The sequence below is a fragment of the Zingiber officinale genome, chromosome 5B (assembly GCF_018446385.1).
Source record: "Zingiber officinale cultivar Zhangliang chromosome 5B, Zo_v1.1, whole genome shotgun sequence".
NCBI classification, from domain to species: domain Eukaryota; kingdom Viridiplantae; phylum Streptophyta; class Magnoliopsida; order Zingiberales; family Zingiberaceae; genus Zingiber; species Zingiber officinale.
In genome coordinates this window covers 103,867,299-103,894,670 of record NC_055995.1, presented here as the reverse complement: position 1 = coordinate 103,894,670, position 27,372 = coordinate 103,867,299, and the positions used below count along the sequence as shown (strand labels likewise).

Genomic DNA, 27,372 nt, shown 5'->3' with positions numbered 1-27,372 from the left:
AAATCTAAAGTATTGAATTGCTTCATTCATTATATGAACGAAATTGAAAATCAAACAAAACGTAAAGTTAAGACTTTACGCTTTGATCATGGAGGGAAATATTTATCTAATATGTTCAAGACAATATATAATGAGGGATTATTAGACAGTTGATAATCCCTGAAACTCTACAGCAAAATGGGGTAGCTGAAAGAAGCAAAATAACTCTTCTAGATGTGGTTAGGTCTATAATGGCGCAGGATAATTTGTCGATCTCCTATTGGGGAGATGTTAGTTGCGGCCTATATACTTAATAAAGTGTCTTCAAAGTCAGTTCCATCCACTCCATATGAACATTGGACAAGCAGAAAATTAGATTAAGTAATCTGAGACCCTGGGGGTTAGCTGCCTATATTCATGATAGTTCTCACAAGTATGGGAAATTGGGACCTAGGGATAATAAATGTATCTTTATTAGATATCATGAGACCTCCAAACGTTATGTTTTCATAGGTGACCAACTAGATGGAACCATCTTCAAAATAGATTCGAGAGATGTGACTTTTCTCGAAATAGAGCTCTCAACCAGAGGTGATGTTGATAAAAGTGTTTCTTTTTTTTAAGGAGGATGAGATATTATCAACAAGAGATGTGTCAAAAGAGATGTCTTAGTCTAGTCAACCCAATGGAAGTGATTTGCTAAGTCATAAGTTGACTTCTCAACAACCTAACTTATGAAGAAGTTTTCGTAAGATTAAACCTCGGAAATGGTTTGATATTGAGAATAAGGCATTAATAACACTCTCAGTTGACGTAATGAACCTCGAACAATTGAGAAAGCATTAAGATGCTCAGTTAGAGAAAAAAGGTAAGTTGCAATGGATGAGGAAATAGAGTCAATGCAAAAAAATTAAGTTTGGGATTTAGTTGATCTTCCTCTAGGTCAAAGGGCTATTGGGAATAAGTTGATTCTCAAAATCAAGAGAAAAATGGATAGATCGATTAATTGATATAAAACTTGACTAGTTGTAAAAGGATATACCCAAATGGAGGGTATTATTTTTGAAGAGAAACTGAGCACATCTTAGGAGTGAAGATCATGAAAGATCGATCAAAAGGACTTTTAGGTTTGTCTCAAGAGACTTATATACTAAGATGCTACGACACTTCAATATGTTGAATAGTAATATTGTATCCCAAGACTCCTGAAGAAATAGTCGAAATAAAAAAATCATATGCAAGTGCTATTGGTAGTTTGATGTGCACTATGTTGTGTACTCATCTTGCTATAAGCTATGTTATTGACTTAATCGTTTCTAGTTAAACCCAAGATCGAGACACTAGAAAGCGGTGAAGAGGATATTAAAATGCCTCAAAAGGACAATAGAGTATTGTATTTGTTTCCAAGGATCTAAGATGTGAGCTTGAGTGGCTACACAGATGCAGATTGGGCGGGGGATCTTAATGATAGAAAATCCATATCTGACTATACCTTCTTGCTAAATGGTGGTGTCATCTCATGGAATAGCAAGAAGCAGAATTATGTAACCTTGTCGACAATGGAAGCTGTCTGGCTTGACTGTATAGCCTTATCGACAATAGAAGTTATATGTCTAGGTTTATGTAGCCTTGTCGACAATGGAAGTTGTGTGGCTTGCGCATCAGTTGTGCAACAATCTATCTGGTTGAAAAGGTTCTTTAAGCATTTGAAGATTGCTAAGGATAGTGGGAGTTCTGTTACAATGCACTTTGACAATCAAGCTGAGGATCCCAAATATCATAGCAAAGGCAAGCATATAGAATTAAGTATAATTTTGTAAGGGATATTGTAGACAAGAAAATGATAATTCTTGAATATATCACTACACGTACTATGCTTGTAGATGCTTTTACTAAGACATTGACTAAAGAGTCATTTCAAGGATATGGGAAGTCTTTGTGACTTCGTAAAATGTAACACGTTGTAAAATGTCATGATCTATTCAGTGTATATGTTGTTACATTTTGGATTAAAGTCTCGATGAGCATGTTGGCAGGTTGAGATTGATCCACTTACATGGACAATTATCTATATTTGTTAAGTATAAATAGAGGTAAGATCGTTACTTATAGGAGAACTTATGTAGCTGTGAATAGAAATATACCTATAAGTTAAGGTCACCTTAATAATTATGTCAAGATAAGATCATTTATGTAATGATCGGAGTAAATATACACATCATTTACTGAATCTGCTCAAGGCCAGATTGGAATTCATATGTTGAATTCAGGATTAAACATTAGGTATGTCTAGATCGAAATATGTATAATGTTAAAATTTGAGAAAAACATGCACTCTTTTTAGTAAAGAAAATAATATCGTAGTATATGATTCATACCACATGTGCTATGACAACAAGAATGGTAGTAGGAGAATGGATCCCTACTTCTCTACTATGTGAGACCCTTGATATTATAAGTTAATCTCAATTTTACCCTAAGTGACTATTTAGCTATTTACTTGAAGTTATAATCAGTGTCTGCTACTTTAACATGTTTCATATTGACTATGGATGATTCGATCTATAGAGCATAACTAGGAAAGCGATTGATTAGAATGAATAGATTCTAACTAAAAAGGAAGATTAAATAGATTTACATCTTTTGATATTATTCACTGTTGATCCATTTCTGTTATATTTAGAAATGATTATAAATATTGAATATGGAACATGCTCTTGACATAATAGTCATTGTGAGGGATTAGAAATGTTCATATTGATATAAATGCAGATTATTTAATCTGGGTAAATAACAAGACATAGATATCTCCAAGATAATGGTCGTGTGCCACTAGGAGATTAGGTGTTTTCTGAATAATGGATATATACCTCCAGGAGAGAGGCTATGTGCTATCATGAGAATGTCTTTGATTCGTTCTATAGAGCAATTATGTAAGGTGTAATAATCTTTTTAGCAATAATTACTCAGTATACTTGCTGTCGAATGAACCATTTCCCCTAAAGTATGGATTGGATATTCTTATTTGGTCTTTGTGACTAACTAGTATTTTGATCTGATCTTTGTGATTTGATTGCATTATAGTCTATGTGACTTATATGGTCTTTATGACTAGTTAACCTTTAAGGATTGACATGGACGAGTGGGAGATGTTGGTGTTAAGAAGGTGAAAAGGTGCCTCTTCCCCTTCATCTTCCAAGCCTTTCACTTTCCTCCATTAATGGAGGTAGAGGAAGAGTTTTCCTCTATAAAAGAGTGTCCAAGGCAATTGGTGCAAGAAAAAAAAGAGAGGTGCATGCATAAGGAAAAGGTTGTTGCGTTGTGTACGCAGATGGGATTGAAGCACAACAAAAGTGTTATCAGAATTTTGTCAAGATTGTGTGTCTAGCAGAGAAGAAAAACATTCGAGGCTTGGGATTTGGTTCGTTGAATCATGAAGAGCTTTCCGATTCGTTCATGATAGTTCTTCCTATGGCGAGTTATTTTTCGATATCTTCTCTGATTTTCTTCTCCAAGCATCATTGTGTAAAATACCGGAAAATAGGCGAATATGAATAAAGGAATTTTACGAAAATTTTGAAAATTTTTCGAGAATTTTTCGGAGCTTGTACGGACGAGTTGACGGGGATAAAAACGGGGTCCGGAAAAGCCTGTTTAGGCTACCCGATTTAAGCGAGGAAAAGATTATATTTATATATCATTTTCCTTTTTATTTTCTTTATTTCTTTCGTTTTCTTTTGTCGCCGAACCCGAGCCATCCCCCGCATCTCTTCCCTTTTTTCCCCGACGCCGCCGCACCCTCTCTGAGCCCTAACCGCCGGAGCACCAACCGCCTTTCCCACTCATGCCTAAGCCCGAACCAAGGGAGAAGCCGACCTTCTTCTTCTCTCTGTGTTCCTTCTCTCTGTGCTTGTGCCGTGCGACACCGCCGATCCCTTGTCGCTGCCCTCTCTGGACCGAAGCAGCGCCGGCCACCGCGACCCCCTCCTTTCTTCTTTCTGAGACATCGCCGGCCACTAGGTTCGACCCAGCGCCGCTGCCTATCTCCGATCACCTCACATCAAAGCCGAACTTTCCTCCATCTCGAGTGCCCTAGTCGGCTCTGACGCCACTGCCGACCACCGTCTTGTTCTTTGCTTGAGCAGCCGGCGATCGCAGGGATCTTCCTCACCAGTGTCGTGCCCTAGGTTATGATCTGTGATTTCAGAGGGTATTCGGTTGCTTCGACGCGAACTTGTAGCAACCTCCATTGGTTTGCAGTAGCCGGTAGCCTGATCCGACAACAAATCCATCCACCAGTTGCTAAGAAATCAAGGTAAAAATACTTGGTTTTTGGTCTTGTTGTGGAGTATTTTTAGTCCAGCAGACATTCTGTGTCCTACGGCCACGATCCTTGTTGTTGATCAACAGGAGGCAGTGAATTGAGGTGAGGTGTAGAAAATGGATTTCGTAATTTGTTGTATATGTGTTAATTAGGGTTTGCCCTGTTTTAAGTGTTAAAGATTTTTATTTAGCTATTTCATTTGGATATTAGCTAAATAAAAATGTATATATTGGTGATACAGGACTTTGATTCGAGACGGTGTCTCGACGGGTATCTCGATTAGCGTATTGGACCATTTCGATTGGAGGCGGGTACTTTGACTTATGTCTTTTGATATGCATGATAATATGTTTAACATATAACAATAATTGTGTTATCTGTTTGTTTCGGTTGGTCGCTACATGATTAGTTACATGTTTGTTTGTTTATTTATGCTGCACTGCATGATATCTACCTGATCACATATGCTTTAGGTAGTGAACCAACCACATGCTATGATATGTTCTGGATCTAGGGTTTATTAGATACCCTATTTGATTGGTGTACCTTCTATTTGATACTTCTTCCAGTGGTACACACTTGTATCTAGTTATATGGAGTATGCCATGTTTTTAGTGTCATGCATCATGATTGCATGCTGTGCGATTGTCGGCTCCACTTTGGTTGAGCCCATCGCCAGTTACATGTACTGCACACACCACCCATGGATTAGTTGTATATCTGACTGGTGTGTGGCGGTTCTGCTGTTTGGCTCCGTTGGTCTGAGGACTCAGCGTGGTAGCCGGCAGTCAGTTCCGCTCTGTTTGGCTCCGTTGGCATTTAGGGTAGCAGCGTGGTAGCCGGCAGATGGTGGACTCTGTTTGGCTCCGTTGGTCAGGAGACTCAGCGTGGTAGCTGGCAGAGATTTTTCCTCCCCGTCGTTGTGTACCGGGAGATGAGAGCATTGAGCTCCCCCATTTATGATTTGGGGCCAGAGGACAGGATTTCTCCGACAATATTCCGTCCACTCAGTCACTGTCAGGAGCAGTGATGTCCGAGTGCACGGTCACCATATGCATTTATTGCATTTTATTGTTGTGATTGCTGTACTTATATGCTGCATTTGTATGGATGCATTTGATTGACATGCACACAGGATTATGATTTCTTCGGTCTGACGACCTGTTACCTTTGTACCTTGATCCCGGTTAGTACAGTTATCTCCTGATTTCGTTTCAGTTGCACTTATTCCTTCTCGTATTCAGGAGACTGTACGCATGGTTAGTGTTGTCTGTTATTTGTTTTATTATGCATATCAGTTGTACCTGCTGAGTGTTGGACTCACCCCGCCTCCATTGTTGATATTTTCAGGTTGAGACTGTCCGGAGCAGTTCCAGTCGCTGACCCCCCATCTGCACGTAGAGCCAGTTCTCTACTAGTTCGTTATTTGTTTTATTTTGGCCTTTTTTCTATATCAGACTTTGTTTTAGTATTGTCTTTGGATTTTTCCTATGGATATTGTATGGAGTGATACCTTTTGATAGATTTTTGATATGATATTTGATTTCATTCTACTACGTGCCTGCGGCGGAAGAGGTGAGTTCGTTGGATTTGAGCTTTACGAGTGTAGTGGAGTAGGGTGGATTTCGAGTCAGAGTCCTATTGTTATTGATTACTATTATTAACTGCGTGGTTGTGACAGCCAGAGGCTGAATATCTTTATAAACTGCGTGGTGTTTGTTTTTTTTTATTTTTGTTATCATTCCAGCCGCCTGTGGCTGATGTATATGTGATATGTAGAAAGTTTCATATTGTCCGCCGTACAGGGGAGATGCTGCCGAAATTTCTTGAGACGAGTCTCCTCAGGGCGTGACAATTAAGTAATGTCGAGCGGTATACTTGCTGTGTGTTTTGAATTTTTACGATCTTTGTTTTCATATTTTGCATAGTTGGTATAACCTGATACCAATTGATATGGTATCAGAGCGCCAAAGTTTGGCGATACTTGTTGGATTTTTGTATTTTGGATTTTCGAGATTTATCTGATACCAATTTATTGGTATTAGAGCAGGTTATGGATACCTGCTTTTGGTGTTCTGGATTTTTGGATGTCTATTTCGGTTTGTACGGATTTCTTCATTATGTATATGTTATGGACGTCCATTTTGGATTTATATGGATTTCCAGTGTTTGTTTTTCTCGTACGGAATTCTGAGGCCATGTTGGGGACTGGACAGCGACGGAACATCTCCAGACGGCATATAGGTATGATGTTTATTTTATGATAGTTTGACATGTATTAGCACTTTATCTTTAGTACTTGTCTGGTTGTTGTAGCCATATTTCATGTGATGGGTTAGCCATTGAGCATGGTCGACTTTAATAGAGATCAAGTATTATAGTCTCTGATGATTTTTCATATCATATCATCAGTAGTTTTAGTTTCTGTTACTACTCGTAGGAGATGGAGGCACATACCAGCCTCTGCTTTTGTTAGCTGGGTAGTGAATGATACCTACAGACTCCTGTTGACTTAGCCAGTAGAGTTTTTATACTCATACCTTTTGGATATTAGGGTACCCGATATGATGGGAATTGGTCATTGGGGGTTATCATGTTTGATCATTGTTGAGAATGGTTTGAGGTTGAGAGATATGGTGAGATCAGGTATTGTGATATGTTGATTTCTAATGATTTATGAGGATAAATGTTATGTGGTTGTCTGATGATCAATTACTAGATATTTGTTTTGATGATCTATTAGTGGATAACTATTTTGATGATTTATATTTGGGATGTCGTTGATGGTGGCATAATGAGTGTCATGTATGATATTTACATATTTGATGATTATAGTTGGTGCTCAGATTATAAATTGGGTGCTAGAGAGTTTACGGTTGAGTGTGCCCATGAAATTTTAGTGAATCTGGTAAGTTGTGGTTAGTTAACAGGATGATAAAAAAAAATTGATATATGCTTCCTCTAATATTGGACTATGTGGATAAATAATGATCGATGTTTTGAATGTTAATATGCTCTTATGGGGAGTAGAGACTTATTCACCTGATATGGTTTGGGCTGATATTTTTGAGGATAAAAAATGAGGGTGTTTTGATGTTCTTGAATTCTGACTTTTGTCTTTTGGGTCGTACACATTTATAAATAGGATATTATGTGGGTTGACATTTTCTAGTTTGAGTTGATGTAATTAGTGTTGAATTGACCCATGAACTGATTTAGTTATTTGACAACGTTGTATACCATTTTATCTTAGTTAATTTTCGTCAGTAAATATTGATTTACTCTTGTTAAATCGGTCAGTAGAAGACTGATTTATGTTTGTCGAGTTGGGTAGTTGTGGTTTGATATACCTTAGTTGCTTGTGGAGGATTAAGGTATTCTTGATTAGTTAGTAGATGAATGATTTAGTTTTGTTGGTTGATCAGTAGAGGATTACCATACTCTATTTTTAGAGATTCGAAGCTTTAGGTTATTTGTGCTTAGTTATGTATCTAGAGCACATTTGAGTACATGTTTTGTACTGACGTGAAAATGACTGATTTAGCCATATATCATTATCGGCTTGGATAGGTTATAAAGGATCGATGTATCCTATTCCATGAAGATTTTGACCGTGGATTGTATATACCTGGTGGGTTAACTTAGAGGGTGCTTGGGATATGTGACCCCACTGATGTAAGGAAGTGTAGAGCTAATTGCTTAACACTTATGGGATACAATTGTTACTAGTGTATACTGGAAGAGTACATTTGGATTTATGATGATAAAATTTTCCCCATTAGATATAGTCTTGGTAGTGTATGATATTGATTTGCAACGTTATACCATGGTGTGTATATCTTTCTTGTCCGATACTAGTTCCTTTGAACCTATAGCAGGGTTGTTACTGGATGATTAGGCTGTTTGATTTAGGGTTGTTTTTGATTGGTGTATTCATGCTTGATTCATATGCATGAATTTTGTTTAGATATACCGTAACCCATGGGTGTTGGTAGCATAAGGTTGGTCTCTTTGATTGAGCTGGTATGCTGATTTTGCATGTTTATATTGGATGTATATTATGATTGTTATGTGTTGTAGGAGTCCTGTGGTAGACTGTCCATTTGCAAGTAGTATATGTAACCATGTTCTGATATGGTATGAAGGTTCCTAGTGGATTATAGATATGTAGTTCGGTGTATGTATCTGGATGTATTATTGAAGATATCTTGTTGATTAAATCCGAGATGTAGTATAAGTACATCGGTGGTGTTTTGATGGAGGCATTTTATCGATTTAATCTGAGTTGGGATATGTACATATGTGTTTGGTGTGGTATCTGAGGTAACTTTTTGATATGTTTGATTTGTGAGTGCACCTGAGTTTAGTATGCTTTATTGGAAGTATATGTTGGTTATACTCTGGGCATAGGTGAAGATATGTCATGTGGGTGTTGTTTGAGGTGTATTATTGATTTTACCTACATTGATTTTGCACACGTGTTCGGTATGTATTGTTGGAGGTATCATACTGAATATACCTGAGGTGTGGGTATGTTTGGTGTATAATAATTGGGGGATTTTGTTGATCATACATATGTTGTGTGAGCATGTGTGCTAGGTGTATACATTGGTAGCAGTATGATGATTCTACTTATACTGAATGCAGAATGTGGAGTGACTGCATTATGTCATTTGTTGAATTAACTCATCAACTAATTTTCCTATCAGTGGATGACCCACTAGGATGCTGATAGAGTTGATGATGGATTTGATTAGTTACTAGGTTATATCCTAGACTAACCACAGCGAATTGTGGTAGAGAGATCTTGTACAGTCTCTAGCTGGATAGTTAGGTGCCTTGGGGTACTTGGGTATTGTTTTGTGGTGGAGCGTTGCTCCCACATATCACGGATTGCTGGTAGCGGAGCATTGCTCCTATATTTATTGCAGATACATATTTCAGATTATTTGTGGTGGAGTGTTGCTCCCACATGTTGAGGATTTCTTGTGGTAGAGCGTTGCTCCCACATATGTGGTGTTTCTTGTGATGGAGCGTTGCTCTCACCCTGGAGGATTTATTCTTTGGTGATTTATGTTATTGATGATCAGATTTTTCGATTTATTATTGGAGATCTTATGGATAGGAATGTCTGTGATACGGACATTATGTGTATTGGTTTTTGCCATATAGGCTTACAGTGCCTTAGATGTTTTTAGGGACTCGATGATCCTGGTATGTCGAGGATATTTGGATAGGTGTCCATTATCTTTGTGGACGATGTTGTGATCTATTACGGATCCGAGGTGAGTCACGTACACTACCTTTGCATAGATCTAGAGATGATTCAACGAGAACATCTATATGTGATTATCAGTAGTGCTGGTTTGGATTGTCTTTTGTTATGATGTTTGGGACACACGGTCACCAGTAGGAGGGTACCGTGGTTCCACAGGAGATAGAGGTTGTTACCGTTGGGAGCAGCCGAAATCAGTGTAGGAGATCCGCAGTCTTTTGTGACTCGCAGGATATTACAGACCTTTCGTCGAGGGTTTCTTCCGCATAGCTATGCTACTTTCACGCGTAACCATGAAAGGCGTGAAATTTACTTGGACTGAGGATTGCAAGACCAGCTTCTAGGAGCTGAAGCGGAGACTAGTGTTGGCTTTGATTTTTGGGTTTTACCTTCGGAAGAGGACGAATTTGTCCTCTACACCGACGCGTCTCTACAGGATATGGGTGCTGTTCTGGTGCAGCACGGTAGAGTATTCTTATATGCTTCTTGATAGTTGAGGGAGCCTGAGAAGAAATACCCAGTTCGTGATCTGAAGTTGGCCGCTATTATGTTTGCCCTAAGGATTTGGCGGCATTACCTGTATAATATTACATTGAGATTCTCACTGACCATCAGAGTCTCAAATATCTGTTCACTCAGAAGGAATTTAATCTTCGACCGAGGAGATAGATGAAATTTCTGAAGGATTATGATTGTACCATTAGCTATCACCTGGGAAAAGCAAATGTGGTTACCGATGCACTTAGCTAGAGGTCCAGAGGGACTTTAGCTTGCCACCGAGTTGTGGTCACAGATTTGATTCAGAATTTCTCTGAGTTAGACATTGAGGAGCAGGGATAGACAAAGCAGGGTATTCTTGTTATCATAGTTGCTCAGTCGTCGATCAGGATGAGAATCCGAGAGACCCAGTTGTTGAGACCTCATAGAGCTCAACGTGAGGCAAAGTGGTCCATACTATCAGACAGAGGATGTCAGAGGCATAAGACTGCCAGAAGTGTTATGCTGACCGGAGTCGAAGACCCTTAGAGTTCTCCATTTGCGACTAGGTATTTTTACGAGTTTCACCCACGAAAGGGGTGAAGAGATTGGCCTCAAAGATAAGCTAGCTCCGCGATATATTGGACTTTTCCAGATCTCGGAAAGGATTAGAGCGGTAGCTTATCGGTTGGCACTATCGCCGTCTTTGGCAGGCGTCCACGATGTATTCCACGTATCTATGCTGAGGAGATACGTACCTGACCCGACACATGTGCTGACAGATATCTCAGTTCCCGTTCAGCCTGACGTCACTTATGAGGTGATTCCGGTATGGATTATAGACCGGAAAGAGCGTCAATTGCGGAACAAGACTATCCGGCTGGTTAAAGTCGGATGGCAGCATCATTCGGATGAGAAGACTACTTGGGAGCTCGAGGATACGATCCGAGCTCGATATCCCTATCTTTTCACTTGAGGTATGTGATTTATTTACCGTTCAACATATATACTCTATATCTGTTGTTAGTACTTGCTGATGGTAGATAACGAAATTTGGGGACCAAATTTTTATTAGTGGGGGAGAATGTAAAATACCGGAAAATAGGCGAATATGAATAAAGGAATTTTACGAAATTTTTAGAAATTTTTCGAGAATTTTTCGGAGCTCGTACGGACGAGTTGACGGGGATAAAAACGGGGTCCGGAAAAGCCTGTTTAGGCTACCCGATTTAAGCGAGGAAAAGATTATATTTATATATCATTTTCCTTTTTATTTTCTTTATTTCTTTCGTTTTCTTTTGTCGCCGAACCCGAGCCATCCCCCGCATCTCTTCCCTTTTTTCCCCGACGCCGCCGCACCCTCTCTGAGCCCTAACCGCCGGAGCACCAACCGCCTTTCCCACTCGTGCCTAAGCCTGGACCAAGGGAGAAGCCGACCTTCTTCTTCTCTCTGTGTTCCTTCTCTCTGTGCTTGTGCCGTGCGACACCGCCGATCCCTTGTCGCTGCCCTCTCTGGACCGAAGCAGCGCCGGCCACCGCGACCCCCTCCTTTCTTCTTTCCGAGACATCGCCGGCCACTAGGTTCGACCCAGCGCCGCTGCCTATCTCCAATCACCTCACATCAAAGCCGAACTTTCCTCCATCTCGAGTGCCCTAGTCGACTCTGACGCCACTGCTGACCACCGTCTTGTTCTTTGCTTGAGCAGCCGGCGATCGCAGGGATCTTCCTCACCAGTGTCGTGCCCTAGGTTATGATCTGTGATTTCAGAGGGTATTCGGTTGCTTCGACGCGAACTTGTAGCAACCTCCATTGGTTTGCAGTAGTCGGCAGCCTGATTCGACAACAAATCCATCCAGCAGTTGCTAAGAAATCAAGGTAAAAATACTTGGTTTTTGGTCTTGTTGTGGAGTATTTTTAGTCCAGCAGACATTCTGTGTCCTATGGCCACGATCCTTGTTGTTGATCAACAGGAGGCAGTGAATTGAGGTGAGGTGCAGAAAATGGATTTCGTAATTTGTTGTATATGTGTTAATTAGGGTTTGCCCTGTTTTAAGTGTTAAATATTTTTATTTAGCTATTTCATTTGGATATTAGCTAAATAAAAATGTATATATTGGTGATACAGGACTTTGATTCGAGACGGTGTCTCGACGGGTATCTCGATTAGCGTATTGGATCATTTCGATTGGAGGCGGGTACTTTGACTTATGTCTTTTGATATGCATGATAATATGTTTAACATATAACAATAATTGTGTTATCTGTTTGTTTCGGTTGGTCGCTACATGATTAGTTACATGTTTGTTTGTTTATTTATGCTGCACTGCATGATATCTACCTGATCACATATGCTTTAGGTAGTGAACCAACCACATGCTATGATATGTTCTGGATCTAGGGTTTATTAGATACCCTATTTGATTGGTGTACCTTCTATTTGATACTTCTTCCAGTAGTACACACTTGTATCTAGTTATATGGAGTATGCCATGTTTTTAGTGTCATGCATCATGATTGCATGCTGTGCGATTGTCGGCTCCACTTTGGTTGAGCCCATCGCCAGTTACATGTACTGCACACACCACCCATGGATTAGTTGTATATCTGGCTGGAGTGTGGCGGTTCTACTGTTTGGCTTCGTTGGTCAGGTGACTCAGCGTGGTAGCCGGCAGTCAGTTCCGCTCTGTTTGGCTCCGTTGGCATTTAGGGTAGCAGCGTGGTAGCCGGCAGATGGTGGACTCTGTTTGGCTCTGTTGGTCAGTTGACTCAGCGTGGTAGCCGGCAGAGATATCCTCCCCGTCATCGTGTACCGGGAGATGAGAGCATTGAGCTCCCCCATTTATGATTTGGGGCGGAGGGCGAGTACTCAAGACATTCCGTCCACTCGATCCTTGTCGGGAGCAGTGATGTCCGAGTGCACGGTCACCATATGCATTTATTGCATTTTATTGTTGTGATTGCTGCACTTATATGCTGCATTTGTATGGATGCATTTGATTGACATGCATACAGGATTATGATTTCTTCGGTCTGACGACCTGTTACCTTTGTACCTTGATCCCGGTTAGTACAGTTATCTCCTGATTTCGTTTCAGTTGCATTTATTCCTTCTCGTATTCAGGAGACTGTACGCATGGTTAGTGTTGTTTGTTATTTGTTTTATTATGCATATCAGTTGTACCTGCTGAGTGTTGGACTCACCCCGCCTCCATTGTTGATATTTTCAGGTTGAGACTGTCCGGAGCAGTTCCAGTCGCTGACCCCCCATCTGCACGTAGAGCCAGTTCTCTACTAGTTCGTTATTTGTTTTATTTTGGCCTTTTTTCTATATCAGACTTTGTTTTAGTATTGTCTTTGGATTTTTCCTATGGATATTGTATGGTGTGATACCTTTTGATAGATTTTTGATATGATATTGGATTTCATTCTACTACGTGCCTGCCTGGACGGCAGAAGAGGTGAGTTCGTTGGATTTGAGCTTTACGAGTGTAGTGGAGTAGGGTGGATTTCGAGTCAGAGTCCTATTGTTATTGATTACTATTATTAACTGCATGGTTGTGACAGCCAGAGGCTGAATATCTTTATAAACTGTGTGGTGTTTGTTTTTTTTATTTTTGTTATCATTCCAGCCGCCTGTGGCTGATGTATATGTGATATGTAGAAAGTTTCATATTGTCCGCCGTACAGAGGAGATGCTGCCAAAATTTCTTCGGACAGAGACTCCTCTGGGGCGTGACACATTGTGAGTTTTTTCATTTTGTACAAAAAGCGAAGATCAAGATTTACTATGGGAGATCACTGTGAGTTTTACAATTTTTGTATTGATGTATTTTTCATGCTTTAGAACTATCAACAGGATGATTACTAGTCATTAGTGCATGTGGTCAAGGCATGGGGGAAGGTATGTTCGGACATGCCGAATTTCGACTCCAAGATCTCATATGACAACGCCCCATATCTCAACCACCACACCGCAACACCTCATGCATCTATCCAACATGATTTAATATTACATAATTATTAAGAAAGAAATTGTGTATATATATATATATACCTATTATCTTGTATACTTAAAATTAAAATTAATTTGAAATTATCAAATTTAAATTTAACTAACTTAAATATTAAAATAAATTCAAACTTAAATATTGATATTTTTTTTATTATTCACCTAAGCCAGAGTGAGAGAAGTACTAAATGGTTGTAAATTATCATAATTTATTCACACTGCCAAAGCGACTTAAAAGGATTATTTTAGTAACAAAGAATCACTACTCAGGAATAAGGTTGGCAAGCACAACTGATCATAGGGATCTGTCACAGGTAAAAAAAAAGAAGCCAAGGTATTATTATCCAAGTGGTTACGGGCCCAACCCGCCAGTGGGTTTCTCATCCTCGTTCTAAGAGCATCTGCAATATTTTGTTAGTAGGGGTGTTATAATACTTGTTGTTAACACCTATTGTGAAAGGGTATTATAATACTCTTTCATTTGAACGTGTTCAAGCAATGTAAGTGGGTCAGCCAAGCCCACTCCACGTGTGTGTTTTTTAATTTTATTTATTAAAAAATTAAAATTAAAAAAATATTAATAATTTTAAAAGTAAGATTATTATTAAAAATATTAATAATAATTTAAATATTTTAAAATATATTTAAAATATATTTATTTAATATGATATAATTTTAAGATAATTGAGTAGATTGTGGGACCTATAAATAATGAGTGTTAATGTTAAAAGAAATATGGGTGAAAAAGATATGGTATTATAATGAGTATGTAGCAGTGGATCCCATGTTTTTTGATAAGATGATGGATGTTATAATGATGATACATTATGGATGCCCTAAGTATCGCTACTTTGAAGTTTCAGGAAGCCTTTAATATGATTGTTCCATATTTTTTTAAAGATTGGTAAAACTAAGTGATGTCACAGCTGACTATTTTTTAAACTAGCCTACTTGAACTTGAGTTTCTAAGTTATTAAGAGTCACTTAAGTTTCAAGCTTGAGTTCATCCTTGTCTATGGAGTAAGGGATCAATTTTCTACAAGTGTACCTTTTAAATATTTGACAGTCGATTATACACTAACAACATGATTTATCTTTGTTCATATAATTTAAGGACAGATTCTAAGAGTATAATATAATTATTTTTATGCTACAATTGAGTTCATCTTTACTCCATTTGTCTAGGCTCATAAAAAGATTGATATATATGTTTCAGTTTGAAAAATAAATTGATTTAAGCTTTCTTTAAAATTTTGTATTTTAAATTTCTACAATTTTGTTTAATTTTAAGAGTTGTTTCAAAATTTTAAAATTATTTATATTATATCTAGAAAAGTTGTATGATTTTTTCTTTTATTAGGGATTGATAATTTTATAGTCTAAAATGGTTAGGATGGCATGTAATTGCTATAATATTTTCTGTGTATTCATGAGTTTTTAGTGGTTTGGGTTTGGGGGGTCTATTGCTACATCCATTTGGAATTAGTGTTGCTTTGCCAAATTTATTTTTCTGACTATTCATACTGGTCACAACCTCTTTTATGTATCATGATATTTTACACTATATGAACTATACAATATCATTTGTTATAAATTTATAAAGTTAGAATCTATTAATCTAATCAAACAGCCTAAATAATTTTACCAGTCGTGATCAAATGACCTGATTAAATGCAACTTAATCAAGTTAATTTGATTTTCAGAATTCAGGTTTCTAATGATTCAGAAACTTAAATTCTAGTATCAATAATTCATGCTTTTGAATTCTGAAATAGAATTTTGATACACATCCATCTGAAAAACCTGGAAGATAAAAAAAAATCTGAAACCTGGCTTCACCCAAACTGAAAAAACTAACATGCACATTATCCGACATGATTTGCTGTTACATAATTATTTTTAAAAAGGAATTTGTAATAAAAATATATATACTAAATATAAAAATTTTAAAAATATTATAGCATCCAATATCTTTTATACTTATACTTAAAATTAAAAATTTATTTATATTTTAAAATTTCAAATCAAATTCAAATATATATATACAGAGAAAAATATTCACACTGCCAAAACCACTTAAAATGATTATTTTAGTAACAATAATGTAAATCAAACTTGAATTCAAATAAAAAATTAATTATATTTTAAAATTTCAAATCAGATTCAAATTATCTCTCTATATATAATTCCCACGGCCAAAACGACTGACAAAGATTATTTTAATTATATATATATATATCCCCCGAAACTTAATAAATACGGTGACCGCATAACATCTCTAACGTAATGACCAGGACCGATTCTCAGGAACTGACGATCTGAGATTTATCTCACTATACGTCTGATGCATGTGTACCTATATATACCTCCTTCCATATCCGTAGAGTTGATACTAGAGGTCGTTAATGTAACGGATATATATATATTGACGACTTGAAATTTATCCCATCATGCACCTGATACTTGTGTACCTGCATGTACCTCCCTCTATATCCGTTGAACCGATATTAGAGACCGTTAATGTAACGGATCTATATTTTTGAAATAATATATATATTATATAGTAATTTATTTCCACTGCCAAAATGATTGAAAATTTTATTTTAGTAACAAGAATGAGACTAGCACAATCCATAGGTCGATCTGTCACCTCAATGGCTAGAGTTAGCTCTACGAGTACAGAGGAAAGTAAATTTAAGTACACAAACGAAGTGCACGATGGAGTAAATTTAGATTGAGTTTTTATAAAACTCGACTCCTAACTGTTATACCAGAATACCATGCACCTGCTGTCTACCTTACATCCTGAGGGGCCACAATCGACCATAAGGATCTCAGGAGTAATAAAAGCCCAAGGTATCATGCAAATATTGTCGACATCAGATACAATCAAGGCTTCTTCATCAATTAAATTTGATCCAAAAGGTCATCAAACATACTCACATGCAGATGAATGACACTTTTACTTTAATGAACAGGTCATAAATCGATTTCTAAATCCAAAAAGGATGACATGATATCATTTCAGCAAAAGACCAAGTGATATAACCATCAACACTGTGAAAAGTAGAGGAAAATAAACAAAAAAACGTACATCTAACGTGATAGGTGACGGATAACAAAGTTGTCACCAATACTCCCCCATGCTTCATGGTTGCGCATGGCCTCAACGGACACTTATAGCGAACCCAAACTTTGGTTGCGTGATGAAATAATTTAGTGTTTGTCATGTATAGAAACAACAAATGAATTCATGTCTTCAGTTTACTAGAGATTCCAGCCAGTCCGAGATGTTCTCGTATGCTACAAATGTGACTGCAGCAGCAGGAGCAGATTTTAGTAGAGAAGGAAAGATGCCCTTGTATAGACCAGGCCACCCTTCGGTGCGGAATATCTCTAGTAAGGAATGGTGCATGTTCTTGTATTTGTGGTTCTCTAATCGAGCCCCATATCTTGGATGCCTTTCTAGACCTTCTATCTGCAGTGGAGCAAGTGAATCAACTGAGGTAAAAACTACGAAACAATACAGCTTTCAAAAGGTATTCAGGATTGGAAATATGTAGGTTCAAAGAAAAGGATTGAATAGTGGCATGGAGACAGATACTATGGATCCATCTGTAAGTGATCTTATGAGATGAAGACACACCTCCATCAATGTAATCGGATTGAAGAAATGGACTATGAAACGTGGTATATTGTCTAAACCATAGAATTTGGTAGTTCACAACTGTGGTTTGAAAGAGGGGGGAGGGAGTCCATTGCTTGAGATCAATGCCGTCTATTGCTTTAGCATTCGTCTTTTACTGATGCCAACCCTCAATAAAATCAGGGCTCCACAGAATTTGTTTCCAACCCAAATTTTACTATGTAAAGTAGCACGCGATTAAATATTAAATGTTGCCATAAGCCTCTTTTCAAAATGTTAAAAAGTATTATATGGCGAAGAAAGCATCCTCGTAAGTTGAGGCCTGAAACATGAATTATTTTACTATCTAGGCTCCAGCTGTTCAACTTGATATGAATTGAACGTAAAACCTCCACAATGTTTCTAACGTGAATTATTTCCAATCTACTCATCGGTAATCATTTGTAAACATCTTATCCAAATGACCATAGTTTTTCTTTCATGATTTGAAAGTTTTAACTGCTACAAATTTAGGTACAGAAATATGCTTGCCAAAATCACTGAGAAAATTCTTGTTTAACCAAAAGGGGAAAAAATATTCTAGCAGCTTAAATAAAATGCAACAAACTTAGAAAACGCAGATGTCTGTTTAAAATTATTATATTGACAGTGTTAAGATATCCGGAGTTACCTGGAATCTCTTTTTGACCACATCTAGAGGGTGACAAATGGTTTTTGCACAAGTTCCAGCTGCAAAACCACAAAGAATCAACTGGACGCTTGAGAGAGAATCATCTGGATTAATTGGGCTAGCATTGGGAACTCTGTATCTATTCCATGCCTGTATGAAGGATAGAGATTTTACAATTAAAAACGTCAAGACAAACAAAATGATCATTGATACACTGTAAGATAAATCAGAATTTCCAAAAGTAAAATGTATTGTTCAAATATATGCTTGGACACAAAGTAAGGATAGATGAATGTTCTTAGTGCTAGAATAGTGAATTTTGGAACACTTTGAAGACAATGCGACATATGGTGAGGTTCAAACTTGAAAAACAATGCAGAAAACTATAGGAGGAAAATCCATCAAAAATTAGCAACCATTATTCACATCAACAGACCATCTGCAGTGCCAGAGACCAAATATTCTCAATAATAATAAAATTGTTTAACTCATTGCTTGCCTAATATATTATAGATCATTTACTTCTCAGTTCATGTAATTTGTCTTCTCAATGCACACAAATACAACATGCCTACAATAATAACAGTTTGTTAGAAATCAAGAAAACTACGAATAAATGGAATGACAGGACAAAGTAATTGGTTACTGATTCCACCATAAGATAATACTGAAATACATAATTGTATCGCAGATAAATCAGTATGATTGGATGAAAAATGCAAATATTTTTAAATTAACAACCCTTCAATTTATGACAATATTTAAAATTTATCAATAAATATATTACAGATATAAAAAAAACTTCGAGCAAAATTTTAAATATAATATATTGTTTCCAAATGTTACCATCAACCAACGCTTGAAAGTGTCATATGATCCGAATTGCAGGCCAGCATAGGGAACAATTTCAACAAGTGTGGGTGACAATCCAGCATATAGTCCTCGTAACCCACGAATTTTAATGATGTCAAATAGAGCTGATCTCATGGTTGGATAGACCTAAATTATCATCATAGACTTTTAGTACGTGTTCCAATTATAAAGGTAACTCATTTAGTGCACAAATTGAATTTAGCCAAAAGTATATGAATCCATTTCCCCAGTATCCAAAGACCTTCACTTCTACTGGAGGGCATCAATGCATAGAGAAAGGAGATTTCTATTCATACCTTTGGCTCACCCTGTGATGCCAAGACAGTCCGTAGAAGATCAAAAGGATATGATCCTATAGTTGCTGCACATCCTGCAAATGCTCCGCTAAAATAAGACAAATATGCATTCAACCGCAAGTGATCCTCTGCAAAGGAAACTTTAGTATGTTAAGGATGTCAAAAATTGAAGATATTTTAGACAATGTATTTCATTAACTCAGCACAAGCAATGTAGTGTAATGCATGATATCTTCTACTCTACTTCAATGTACCAGAAACCAAGTTCAGATTTTGAGGCAACAACTTAGATTTAATTTTTTTGCGGAACAAGCTGTTTTATTTTTTTTCAAAGGCGAAACCCTCAACTTACGATCGTGGTATCCAACTTCCAAGAAACATGTATAATATTAAAAGAAGTTGCCAAATCAAAATGTGTCCACCATCAACCAATCAACCTTTGTCATATTCACAAAGATCATGACAAGTGCCTTTTTAGCACCAGAGGAAATTAATTGCAAAGCTACAATTAAAATGAATAAACAGAAGACAGATGTATTATCAGGATATAAAGTTTGACTAAAAAATGTCTTTTGTCAATCTTGAAGGTGGGCATTGGACTTGGACTCTTAAAGAAATCAGTCATATTAGTAGGTTTACAAGTGGTGTTCAATTTATCGTTGATACCTCAAGCTCAGCTAACCTAAGATGGTCTTGTGACTCCTGACCCAAAAGGGCATGCTTGGGATAGGGGAAATGGGACAGCGGAGCTTCTACTCATGCTTATTTTATTAATATGGAGATGGACTAATGTGCTATCCATCTTTTGTGCTAGGTAGAGGTAAGGGATTCAGCTCACTATTATTTTAGTCACCCTGAACAAGTGCTATGAGGACCTAGCTTACAGAAACTATATTAGGTGCTAAGCTGACCCCACTTGGAGGCATGCTACCCTTGCAAGTGTTCAGCCAATCTCGCTTGGTTTTCCTAACCAGTGAACTCAGACTTATAGAAGTTGTAGCGAAAGAAAAGTCAATTATTGCATGTAACTCATTAATTATGCTGATGATTGCAGGACCTAAGTATGTAAGTAAATCCAACACTTGTGATGCAGAACAAACAAAAACAAATAACACACAGACAAAAACTCATGAACAGAACTGTATCAAATCAAAAGATAATTTACATTGGCGGGGGTGGCGGTGGACTCTAAAAACTAAGGTCTTCTTCAATCTTTTGACTACTTCTTGTTTGCATTTTCAACTTTTTAGCTTTATCTGTGTTTCATGTCTTTCATTGCATGTATGCAGGTAGTGATTGTGTTCTAATAGTTGGTGACAGATAAGCATCACATCTCAGACAAGAAAGAATTTAACACTTAAAATGAATTAGATGAATCTATTGTTTAAATACATGCAAAGAAATCTGACAGTGCAACTTGAGATTGAAAATATGCATTTAATGCATCAGAAAAGATTCATTAACGTGTGCAATTTCAAGTTAATGGAAATTCTTGACAAACTTCCAGGTGCACTGCCTGATGTCTAGAATTTTGAAGAGAAATTAAAAGTAGAGGTAGTGGCTGACACTAGGATCATTGTCTAAACCAAAGCACAATTTCACACAAAGTGAAGCTGGTTATGCTACTAGCTTGATTTGATCCCCAGCTGATAGCTTGGTTCAGACATGCAATTTGTCCCATAAAGTTGCAAAGAAGCAAGCAAGAATCTAAATACAGTTTTTTAATCACTTAATTGTAGAGCAGGTAAGTACAATATTGAGATATCAAATAGCATAGTAACTTGCTACCTAATTATTCTCAAGTAGTATGTACACAGTTGTTCAGCTGAATTTCAAGACTTGCATCCAGCTGCATATAAGACGGAAATGAATCTAGTATAAAAAAAAAAAGTACCTACAATTGCACATATTATATTAAAAATAAACTTAAAGACATCTATACCTGTCTTTGATGAACCTGCTGCAAAAGTTTTCAACGCGTGAAGAACTGAAAATTGTATAGCTGTATATGGCATGTACAACATGAGAGCAGGGACATTTCCTCTCCAGAAACCCTGTTCCATGAAACCGATAAAATAATAACCAAACAATAAACATTCTACAATAGTAAACATGTGAACTCCAGAACATTCAGATGAATCTGTTAAGTTCTCAATCTTATACATGTCCAATATCTATTATGGTGCAATAATTAAAACATTATAAACTAAAAACCAAATGAAAAATAAATAATAAACGTATAATCTCAAAACAAACAAGAGTTTCTGTTATTTCCAGCACTAACCAATCCATATTTTGTTTAGATGTGGACATCAATAGCTGAAATAGTTTAGTGTGTTTTTTGGTGCATCCGAATTTCATCTGTTATTGATAAATAACAGTCCATGTATTTTAAATTTTTGGGTGCACTTTTGTAAAGGTATGATGGTGTCACCTGATTGGTATTGGTCAATATGACTGAAATCCCAAGGAGGCTTATTCCTAGCCAAAATGCCAAATCACTTAAATGAGGGACCTTTCATACTTATGAATGCTTAGGAGGGTCTCACCTAATAGAGGGAGGTGTTTCCTGCTATCTTTAACAGTGACACTAAAGAAGCTAAGTCCAAGGGGGAGATCCATTACAATTTCTTCTGTGGATAAATCTGAGATTAGCATGAGAGAAACAGTCACATCGTCTTTACAATCATCAGATGACTATGAAATTTTTCTCCGTGCAAAAGACAAAATATTAGAAAGAAACGAGATTTCATATATCAACTTTACATATATTGAATGCATATCTCCTTTGAGCCCTCCTATGTTGTTATTTTTAAAATGTACCTATTATTTAATCCCCTTTTAATTCTACCATCCATAGCATCTGCCAACCTCATTCACTCCTATCTTCAAAGTTATTTCTTTTGAGAATGCACTAAAATCGACAAAAACTAATTCCAATTCATCATGACGTTATAATGTTAAAGACAATAAATGAACTGACTTCCTAAAAAATGTCAAAAATACATATTACATTATAGATTCAGTTGAAGCTAAAATTAAACTGAACAAATTCAAATAACATTTAAGCTAAATTACTAGGCAGAAAAGCAATTTAGTTTTTTTCTCCTCCAGTAAGTAATCATATTTATCAGTCAACTGACATTACAAAGACTAAATATGCTATATTAGCAGAAGCAAAGGAAAAGGCTAAAGAAGTTTAGCGGGACATGGAAAAAACTGCATGTATAAAATAACCCATACCGACAAACCTTCCTCTCGAAAAATGTCTTTGCTAGCTTGCAGAATTCCAGTGTATTTTGAAGGACCATACATGTCCCTTTGGAGTAGGGCCCATGAAGATGTTGGTTCCATTTGAACCTGAAATATCTCAGAGAATTTCTTTTAGTTATCTTCAAGTGCAAGACAAGATCCTAAAAGCATTATAAAAAAACACTCATCTACATGCAATTACGTGATGAATTTTAATTATCATAAATTCAAACAGACATAATCTATTTCATTTGAAAATGCAGAAAAAGAATCCTAATTCAATTAAATAGACACCAAAAATCAAATTTAGAGAAAACTTGTGGTGCCTATATGGTGAATTCCCTCCACAGCACAATAGTTCTATCATGTTTGGTTCCTCAAAGATCATGTAAAGGGGTTCTCAAGTCTCGTTAACATATTTAAGGACAAGATGATTTCGCCTCGAAAATCAAGGGCACTTACCACTAAGAGCTGACAAGCTTGAACCATCTAAAGTTGCAGTATTAAAATGTCGGTGCAGAACAATTAGCTGCTTGAAAATAAGAAATTGTTTAATTTGAATCTAACATATTATTAGGATTGACTTGCCAAAATTAATATGATAACCAAGGAATAAACAGGTAAGTTCTCAAATAACCCATTCAGCATAATGGGTGTGACGTGATTAGTTTCTGAACTCTTGTACTTGTTTGGACTTTGAAATCATAAAAGTTCGTGAAACTGAAAGTTTACTTCTGATATTGTACTAGATTTTTGTACAAAATGTTTTATCTTAAAATTTTGGGGATTTAATAATCCAATCAAAATCAAACAGGTTTGCATTTAAAATTCTTGAAAACTCGTGATATTAAAGACCTTTATAACATTATACCAACTAGATTATTAATCTATGATTCAAAACATAGGAAATGGAAATTTAATTCTATGTCTCAGTAAAATCCAAAGAATATCAATTTGGAAATATAATTCACTGGAGTTTTATTCCAATATGGAATTGAAACACTAATCCCACAGGAATGGTTTAAAAAAAATTTGTTAGTGCATTTCAATAAAATGAGAAAAGGAAGTAAAAAATCAATTAATAATGTGTACAATAGATTAATGTTTGTGATCAGATCTTGCAATTCCTAGAACAATAGTCTCCTATCTTTTAAGCTTTTAATTAAGTGTTAACATCAAAGCAACATTGAATAAATAGGAGATAAAGGATAAAGTATATCTTGTATTGATACAAAAGAAGTCTATGTGAAATTAATAAGTTAGTTGTATGTAAGAAAAAAATGGAATTATCATTCAGCAGCAATTAACAAAAACCAATGCCAAGATAGTTTGGGTTCTCTTTTCTTTTGCACACAACAACATTTAGTATGCAGTTATTTGTTAGGTAAACACGAATTCCAGTATGTAATGCCCTAAAAATTAAATAAAATCTTTGCAACGATACCCAATTAACGTCATGGAGTTAGAGTAATATGGGTCATGAATTAAGCAACTATCCAACCTCCAAGCCAATTAATTAACGAATAAATCTTTATTATGTTGAAATAATTATTTAAGTATTATTATTACGAAAAACAACTGCATCACATAGACAAATGGGTCGGAAGCAAATTCTAAAAGGATTTTACCTAAAAAAGGTAAATTAGGGAAGAGGAGACGAATCAAAGGCCAACCTGAAACCTAATCTTGATCACGTCCAGCGGCGAGGTCACTATCCGGGAGATCGCGCCGGAGATGGCTCCGGAGGAGGAACTGATAAGCGCTCGCTTCAACTGCCCCGGCTCGTCCATCGCACCGAACGATGAAACTTAAAAGATTTTAGGGGCTTGCTCCGATTAGGCAACGGAAGAACTGAAGAAGACGGAAGGGAGAACGCAAGACGGTGGAAAAGGGCAGTCGAAATATAAAGTGGTTTGCTCGTTTTCCAAACCCTCCAACGCGGCTGATTGGACCCGATCAAATCCTTTTCTCGCTCTCTGTACTTTCGAAAATTAATTAATTAATTAATAATAATAATAATAATAATAACGCCAGAATTACGAGGATAAACAATCACAGGACTCAAAAATCAACTGTCATTTAATTTTTTTTTTTTAAAACCAACTGACCGTCGATTGTCGATTCATCTAATTTTTTTTTTTGCCCGTTGAAATTGACAATTCTTAGTTGTTGGATTCGGTGGTTTACGGTCGTTGAAAAAGGGGTTTGATATTTTTTTTTGGTTAAGATTATTTAACCATTTTTTTATCAATGATTATGATTTAATGACCGTTGTTATCAAACTCTATAAATAAAGAGTTCATTTCATCATTTTCATACATATTTTTTTTACTCAATCTCAATTTTATATTTTTTATATGTTTTCGTCTCCATTTCTACGCTCTTTCATTTCTAATTTTCAATTACAATGGAAGAAGGCAGTGGAGGTGCACCATCTCGAACTCGGAAGTGAAAGGAAATACTGAATCCGCGTGAGAATCCTAACATTCAATCTACAAATGATAAGACCGAACATCTTCCGTCACCCGAAATATAAGGAAGTACCGTTGTAATTACGTTTAAGGTTCGGGACATTTCTTCTCTAAAGTCTTTTATTTTCATTAAATATTTTGAGAAGATCGTTCTTCCGTCGAGAGAAATGCGTGCAAATTGTAAGCAATGCAATACTTTCTACAAATTCCAAGCCAACAACGACTATTGGTCATTGAAACGACATGTAGAAACGAAGCACCCGACAGAATATAGACTTGACATTTCTCAAACACAATTATATATATTTTCTTTAACTAGCAGTAGTACTGATTCTAGTTTATTTTTATATTCGGATAATAAATTAAAAGAATCATTAGCTAAATTTATTTCTATAGAATATCTTTCTTTTAGTTTTGAATCTAAATGCACATTTAAAATTTTTTGTAAAGAATCTCTTAATCCATGTGCTAAATGTATTCCTAAGACTACACTTACTCATACAATTAAAAAATTAATAAAATAAGAAAAAAAATTAATTAATGAATTTAGTAAATTAAATAATAAAATTTCTTTATGTTCTAATATTTGGAGTGATCATTATCAAACACATTCGTATAGAGTTTGTGATGAATCACATAATGCTTATAATATCACATTATTATTATGTTTAATTTTAAAAGAATATGAATTAACTCATAAAATATTTTCAATATTACTAGATAATGTTAGTTCCAATACCGCTTGTATAGATGATCTAAATTTGTTTATAAACATACTATTAGTGGTTTATTTTTTCATATTCATTGTGTGTATCACGTTTTAAATTTATGTGTTCAAGATGAATAAAAAATTTTAGAAAATTATATTAAACTAATTAGAATTAGAATTTATTATTTTTGGTCGCATCCATTTATAATGAAATAATGAGCGGATTTTGTAAAACTAATGGAATGAGTCCTAAACAATTTTCATGATGTACCAACATGTAGAATTCAACATACTAATTATTACAAGATTCATTTCAATATAAAGAATTATTATGTTTATTTTTTTTTTGCACAAAATACTAATACTAATATATATTTATTTTCACAACAAAATATTTGTATTAGTATTTGTGATATTTTAAAAGTATCAGTATTTATTAGCTCAATTAGTTTTAGAAATTTTTTTCTAATATAGTATTAATTTTAAATGAACATATTAATAATAAATTTTTTATCTTCTAGCATATTAGCTATAAAAACTAAATAGAAAAAATATTTTTGTTTTATTCTTGAAATTTATTTAAATACATTTATTTTAGATACTAGATTTAATTAGAAGTTTTATAAAAAATATTAACTTTATATTATGATGTTTTAATTCCATTTAAAAAATATAGATTCGACCCCTAGTGTCGACCTCACGCATATAGAGGGAGGTACATGCAGGTAATGCTTTAATTCCATTTAAAAAGTATTCTTCTCCTTATCCCATTAATATTATATATATAATGTTAGAATTTATTTATATGATATTTATAATCAATATTATGTAAAATATGGAACACAAATTAATAGTTTTGAAATACAATAAACTACTAGTAGTAATTTAAAACTTACAAAAATACAACTTTTATTAAAAGAATGAACGAAACGTCCATGAGGATTCTCAAGTTCCACACGGAAACTTAAGGATTATTTAACTACTTCTTTTGATTTTAATGAAGCAGATAGCAAAAATTTCGATATCTTAAAATAATAGTCACAAAAGGTTCAAAGCTTTCTTGTCCTCTCCGGAATTGCCAAAAAAATTTTAGCTTGTCTAGTGTTAATTGTTACTGTGGAGTAGACGTTTAGTTCTGACGACAATATATTAGATGAACGACGATCAACTTTGTCTCCTGACTCATTGGAAACTCAAACATTACTCGATGATTGACCCAAAGTCGAGAAAGGAATCCAAGAAATGCAACTCTCAAATAACGAAGTTGAAGATTTTGATACTGAAAGAATGAATACAACGAGAAATAGAAGTGAGTGACAACACCACTTTTAAATGTAAAAGAATAAAAATGTAAAAGAACTATATGAGTTTTGATTCCCCTACACTGTAA

The 27,372-nt window shown here is 35.8% G+C and overlaps 1 protein-coding gene across 4 annotated transcripts; it reads right to left on the bottom strand.

Annotated features, from left to right (window-relative positions):
- Positions 1-17,031: 17,031 nt before the first annotated feature.
- Positions 17,032-24,722, bottom strand: LOC121985254 (mitochondrial thiamine diphosphate carrier 2-like). 4 transcript variants are annotated; one of them, XM_042538580.1, is made up of 8 exons: positions 24,476-24,624; positions 23,265-23,331; positions 22,794-22,910; positions 21,493-21,604; positions 19,551-19,678; positions 19,228-19,380; positions 18,382-18,531; positions 17,032-17,543 (listed from the first exon to the last, which is right to left on the bottom strand). In XM_042538580.1, exons 2-8 carry the CDS (start codon positions 23,289-23,291, stop codon positions 17,325-17,327), a joined length of 906 nt encoding a protein of 301 aa, XP_042394514.1. In that variant the 5' UTR covers positions 23,292-23,331; positions 24,476-24,624; the 3' UTR covers positions 17,032-17,324. The 4 variants fall into 4 exon arrangements, with proteins under 4 accessions (XP_042394514.1, XP_042394516.1, XP_042394513.1 ...); XM_042538582.1 differs by having other exon boundaries at positions 22,802-22,910; positions 24,476-24,532; XM_042538579.1 differs by lacking the exon at positions 23,265-23,331 and having other exon boundaries at positions 24,476-24,722.
- Between the last annotated feature and the right edge of the window lie 2,650 nt (positions 24,723-27,372).